This window comes from Arvicanthis niloticus, chromosome 26 (assembly GCF_011762505.2).
Source record: "Arvicanthis niloticus isolate mArvNil1 chromosome 26, mArvNil1.pat.X, whole genome shotgun sequence".
Classification (NCBI taxonomy): Eukaryota; Metazoa; Chordata; class Mammalia; order Rodentia; family Muridae; genus Arvicanthis; species Arvicanthis niloticus.
Genome location: NC_133434.1, coordinates 24,039,522 through 24,045,702, shown reverse-complemented (window position 1 = coordinate 24,045,702; position 6,181 = coordinate 24,039,522). Strand labels below are relative to the sequence as shown.

Genomic DNA, 6,181 nt, shown 5'->3' with positions numbered 1-6,181 from the left:
TAAGGCATATCGATTGTGTGTGCATATGTAAACCTATTGATCATGTCTGCTGTCCGTTCTCCTTGGGGAGATGTCCCCCTTCCTGCAGCCACCGTGTCTTCTTTCATAAGTTACAGTTGCTTTTGTACTCTCAGGTCTTGCTTCCATGTGACAGACAGCATGAAATATTAATTTTGCTTAACAGGATGCCCTTCAGATCCATTTTGCCACAGATGATGGGTGACATGATTTTATTCATTTTATGGACAAATATATATATATGTACACACACACATTTCTTTTTCTAGAAAAGGATCTATTGATGAGAAATATTTAAATCACCATTACCTGCATTAGGATGTGTCTGTCCCTTTATGTTAGTAATAGTCCTCCTTGCTGAGGACAGGGATGCCTTGCTCTAGTCTTAAGCTTCTTACTTTGGGGCTCACTAGTTTGCAGTGAGATCTTAGGTTTAGATAGGTTAAGCCAAAAATGGCTACATGCGGCTTGGTTTCATCCTGCTACTAACAAACCTTCTGTGAAGGCAAATCCATTCACATCAGTTATAAATAAAATACCTTGGAGTAAATTCAGCTGAGGTTCTGAAAAACCTCTACTATGGAAATTACAAAGCGCTGATGAAAGTCACATACCAGACAGACAAAGAAGTCTGTAGACTCCATGCAGTCCTTTTAAACATACAAGGAACATCCTTTAGAGAACTAGAGAATCACAAAATTCATACAGAAAACCAACCTGCCAGTAGTTAACAACAAAAAACTTGAAAGGATTGCAGGACATGCTTGAGTTACAATAGTGAAAACTTTACGGCCCCAGAGATAAAGATACATACCCCACTAAACTGATTCTACACCGATGTTCAAAAAAATGTCATGTTGACCTGGGCACTATTTTCTTATTTCCATTGGTGCTGATAAACTATATTTTAATGCAGAAGATTCCCTATACCAAAATCAACTCAAATGTGTCAAGACCTAAAGGTAAGATGCGGAACTATTACAAGAAGACTGGAAACATAAGACACTAGTAGGAGTAAAGACTTTCTTGATGCACAGAAAACACAAAAGTGACAGACTGGGAAATCACACCGACCAAAATGTTCATGCGAAGCAACAAAAGCTTACAGGTTTTAGATAAAAATACTTGCCAATTATTCAGCTAAAAAGAGTCAATATCAAGAATAAATTTAAAAAATTTTTTAAAAAATGTTAAGTCATCAAAACCACATCAAAAACAAAACAAAACACTTCAGTGAATGCTTCAGGAAGTTAAATAAGTGAGGGCCATTTGGAGAAGGAGTGTTTGGTGAGTGAGTGAGCCCTGCACTGAGCAACTGCCCTACAAGCAAAACTATATTTGAAGGTTTTTAATGCCAAAAAATTATCTTTATTTTAAGTCTAACGGTCAAACAACTACAGCTTATCAGAATACCAGGAGGGACTATACACTGTCCAGGGTAGTATTTCTTCAGTATCCCTTAACTAAAAGTAAATAAGACGTACACAAGTCATTGTAGTCAGAATAAGTAGTTTCTTGGCTTTCACTGGAAAGTGGGCTTGACCACTGCTCAGAAAAGGAAATCTTTTATGATTACATGCCAAACACGGAATCAGGTGTTAATCTTGTGAGCTGTTGTTTTGTAAAAGCATTTTCATAGTAAGTAGAATCATCATATATTGACTCCTCTGCTTCCTTTGTTTGTTTTTCATGGTTGTTGCTCTGTAGAGTTTTCTGTATTCGTTGAAGCTTGACATCTAAAGATAAATGACAGATTTATTTATTTATTTATTTATTTATCTATCTAAAGATAAATGACAGAACATTGCCCTGCTGGATTTGGTGGCGAATACCTTCAGTCCTGGCACTTAGAGGCAGAGACAGCTGCATCTCTTGAGTTTGGGGCCCGCCTGATAAAAAAAAAGTATGTTCTAGGACAGCCAGGGCTACATAGAGTAACCCTGTTCAAACAACTAAAACAAACACACACAGAGAATGTTGTTGTGGCCCAAACTAGCCCCACGTTGGGCGCCAAAATAATGTTGGGGCCCAAGCTCGAGTCCCTGTTCAGGTGCCAAAATAATGTTGGGGTCCACACTAGCCCCACGTTGGGGCAGCCAAAATAAATGTTGCAGCCCAGGCAAAATGTTGAGGCCTGGGCTGACCCACGTTTGGGCGGCCACTGTATCCCGGCCCAAGCTGCTGCTCCGGTCTACAGGTCGGGGTTCAGCAAGAGCGAGGGTGAGGGCAGATTCTACCTAATGTCTGATGTGTATGAATCTCTCTCTAGTCTGATGTCTGGTTCTGTCTTCTATAGTCTGATTCTAAGCCACGCCTCTAAATTACACCTTTAATCATGCCCTTAGATCTTGTCTCTAACTCTGATCTCTATACTTCTAAGTCATACTCTTAAGTCACACACCTTTAATCTCACACACCTTTAATCTCAAGGTATCTAAACCAAGATTATCGGAGTGTTCTCAGCTGTTGTAGGCTATTGTAATTCAAGTCTCATGTCAGGGTATATGGCTCAAGATGGCTGCAAAGCTGATAGCCGCTTTCTGCTAAAAGTCGGCCCCCAACAGAATGTCTTACTACCTGTGTAGTTTGGGGCAATCATTTATGTTCTGTAAGCCCAAACCTTCATCTGTAAAATTAAAGATTATGATAGAACCTGCTTCGTGTGTGTGTGTGTGTGTGTGTGTGTGCCCCCACAAAGGCCAGAGGATGATGAAAGGTGAGCTTCTCCAGCATTTTTTCCTTTGAATCATTAATTGGGAGCTATGGTGACTGACCAGTGAGCTCCTGGGGTCCACGTGTGTCTACTCCCTAGTGCTGAGATTATAAGGCCTTTCTTGCACAGTGCTTCAAGCTTGCACAGCAAGTGATCTTACCCACTACATAGGCGCTGCCTAGTTGTATGAGGATTAACTGTGATGGTGCATACTATTTGGAAACAGTGCTTTGTAATTAGCTATGGCCATTTCCTTCTGTAGATCTGCTCTGGATACCCCCACACCCCTGTGCACGAATGCCCTGTTGTTTTGTTGTGTTTTGAGGCAGGGCCTCTGTTATGTAACTCTGGCTGTCCTAGGAACTTAACTAGCTTGATCAGGCTGGCGCTGAACTTAGAGATCTGCCTTGCCCCTGCCTCATATGTGCCTGGCTTTCTCTGGCCTCTTGCATGGGCAGCGTGTATTCTAGTGCTGCCATCTTACTTCACTATATAAAATAATTTTCATCTAGCCTTATAAAGGTGACAGTTGGAAAGAACATACCTTATACCATAACCCTTAGTAATTTTTGTTGGTTCTTTTTTTGTATCTGCCATTTGTGTTCTTTTATGTACCAGTGAACCACTTGTGTGTAAAGTCTTTGGGATTACTGTAGCAAGGCTAAACCTCCCTGCCCTTTATTATTATAAAGAAGGTTACCAGAAATTGTTCTATAGAAGGCCACTCAATCTGGAGAGATTTGCTTGATTAGTTGAATGTGGGTGGCACCTTTTGGTGGCATCCCAAATAAAAGAAGGTGGAAAAGGAAAGTTTGCTTTGCCTACTTGCCTTCATTTTAATGGCAAGCTTATCTGTACTGCTGCTATGTTCTTTCACTGATACCAGAATCAGCTTCTTCAGGTTCCTAACATGTCCTGAAGACAAGCAGCTCTCCAGGCTTTCAGAATTGATGTTCTGCCCTGCCCCCATGGAATATTCAACCACTGGATCCTCAGACTCTGTTGTCAGACAGCTATTGTTGGACTACTCTGATCATACTGATTAAACCAATCTAATAGATAAGCGTTAATCTCAATCCCCAGTGCAGAAACTGCCTGGTGTGTTTGAGGAATAGTCATGTGTCTGGGTAAAAAGCAGAATGTGTTCATGTAAGTATAGCTAGTCAACTAAGTTCATGTGTGGAAAGATGTATATTCAAGGCATCCAAATACAGCAGTGTTTTCAGCTGTGGTATCTTAACCTGCTACAGGTTAAATCCTAACATAGACTGACCTTGAGCAAGTCATAACATCTTTCTCAGAAAATGCAGATAATGGACCCTGTTTTGTACATTTGCTTGAAAATCAAGTCAGTTCATTCTTTGTAATTGCTAAGAGTTCACGTTATCTGTTATGTAGAATAGACTCGAGGAATATCAGCATGGAAGCCATTGCAGAAGTTATGAAAGGCAGTCATGTGGTGGATCTGGGTGGTAGCAGTGAGCGGAGAGTAAGTGAATGAGCTAAAGAAAATGATAGCTCCTATTGATGGGGTAATGTGTGTTGGGCAATATCCTAAGCGCTGTTAAATGCCCAGCACTAATCTCAGCACTTTATATTTCATAACAACCCATGAGTTAGGTATAGATACTATTGTTATTCTTGCTTTACAAATGAAGGAGTTGAACTATTTAGCTTGCCCAAGTTCACACAGTTAGTAAACGGCAGAACCAGAACTCAAACCCAGACTCCACAATATAACCTCTGCCTGACTGCTTCTCAGATGAGGTAGCAAAGTCACACTCTGATCATGGGTAATCACAGGCTTTGGTTGTTGTGCTGGTTGTTTTTTTGTCTCCTTGACACAAACATAGACATGGGAAGAAAGACTCCTAATCGAGAAATGCCTCTTTAAGACTGGCCTGTAGGCAAGTGAATGAGCCTTTTCCTTCCCAAGTTGTTTTTGGTCCTAGTGTTTTTTCACAGCATAGAAACTCTTAAGACATATTGGAATCATCGTTATTTCTGTGGCATAATGACAGTCTTCAGTGTGTTATTACTGAAAGGACAACAGTGGCATTGAATTTAAACATTTCTAACATCTGGAGGCATCCATTTTGGCAAATCAAGTTTGCCCATTGGAGATCATTAACAAGACCACTGGTGGCTTCCCAACTGACCCTGGGGTAGCAGCAGAAGGTTTGGGAGTGCTCAGCCTTTGAGGTAGCCAAGGCATTTTAAAAATTAATTGGTGTGCGTGTGTGTGTGTGTGTGTGTGTGTGTGTGTGTGTGTGTGTGTGTCCTCACGTGCGTCTGTCTTTCATTCACAGATCCAAAGATTCCCTAGGCAGGTGGCTGGAATTATAACCTGCTGAGAGCCAAAGTGGTGTAGCCCAAAGTCAATGTTACAGACATATGTGCACATAAGAAGAGAATTATTTGAACTCATACAGATTTTCCATAAAGTATTGTTAAAACTCACCTACTTCGAACTGGAAGGATGGCTCAGTGGTTAAGAACACTCTATGCTCTTCCAGAGGACCTGTGTTACTTTGCAGCAACCATTGTAACAGTACATATAACTGTCTGTAACTCCAGTTCCAGGAGATTTAATGCCCTCTTTTGGCCTCCACAGGCATTTCATGCATGGTGGCACACTTAAATGAAGGCAAAATACTCATGCACAAAAAAATAATCACCTACCCTTTAAGTTAGCTGAAGAGTTGCTTGTAGCGGTTTCTTTCCAACTTGCAATGTACCTGCAACATATCATATTGGCATTAATTGACTTACTACTAAATAATAAATTAACACATAATGGTGACATCTTCACTGGTCTCAATGTTTGGTTTTCATGGCTTTATCACCTCCTAGTAGGTTACATGCTTCTAAGGCAACCTTCAGGACATGGAGTTACAAGAGATTAAAATGGAACCCTCTAGGCATAATCCATTGATTCCAGGACTCTGAGGACAGGCATCTCTGAGTTCAGGACAGCCAGGATGATATAGTAAGACCTTGTCTCAAAATAAAACAATGGGGTCTTTTTAAAAACAAATTCATCTGTAAGTATAAATCCAGATTTTTGAAGCCTTTCCAAGAAATTACTGACTTACCAATTTTCCTGTAGGGAGAAATGCCATATTCACATTTTTCCCACACAAGGTGTCATTAAGCCAACTATAAACAAAGATAACAGTAAGGGAGCCTGGAGACCATAAAAGCCAACAGAAGTAGCTGCTTATTCCAGCCATAGGACCAAGTTGCTGAAAGGTTTGATCTTGCATCAGATAGTTTGTGTCTTAAAGTTCCTCTTATCAGGGTCCACTTAAAAACTTTGCCTTTTTCATACTTAATTGGAATGAAGTGAAAAAAGTACATAATTTGGAAACATCTAAGAAAAAAGTGTGGGTCTCCAGTTGATTGAAGTTAACTCTCACCATTTCAAAGTATATATATATTTCATCCCAC

The 6,181-nt window shown here is 40.4% G+C and overlaps 1 protein-coding gene across 13 annotated transcripts in view; it reads right to left on the bottom strand.

Annotated features, from left to right (window-relative positions):
• Positions 1 to 1,027: 1,027 nt before the first annotated feature.
• The window catches only part of C26H11orf65 (chromosome 26 C11orf65 homolog), a 30,005-nt gene continuing 24,851 nt past the window's right edge, over positions 1,028 to 6,181 (bottom strand). For 10 of the 13 annotated variants that reach the window (XM_076925218.1, XM_076925217.1, XM_076925216.1 and 7 more), the window contains 2 exons: positions 5,414 to 5,469; positions 1,511 to 1,754 (listed from right to left, as the gene is read on the bottom strand). In XM_076925218.1, the coding sequence (XP_076781333.1) occupies positions 1,591 to 1,754; positions 5,414 to 5,469 (220 nt within the window). In that variant the 3' untranslated portion in view covers positions 1,511 to 1,590. Of the gene's footprint in view, positions 1,755 to 5,413; positions 5,470 to 6,181 lie in introns of all 13 variants that reach the window. The other 3 variants (XM_076925209.1, XM_076925210.1, XM_076925211.1) reach the window with 1 other exon arrangement.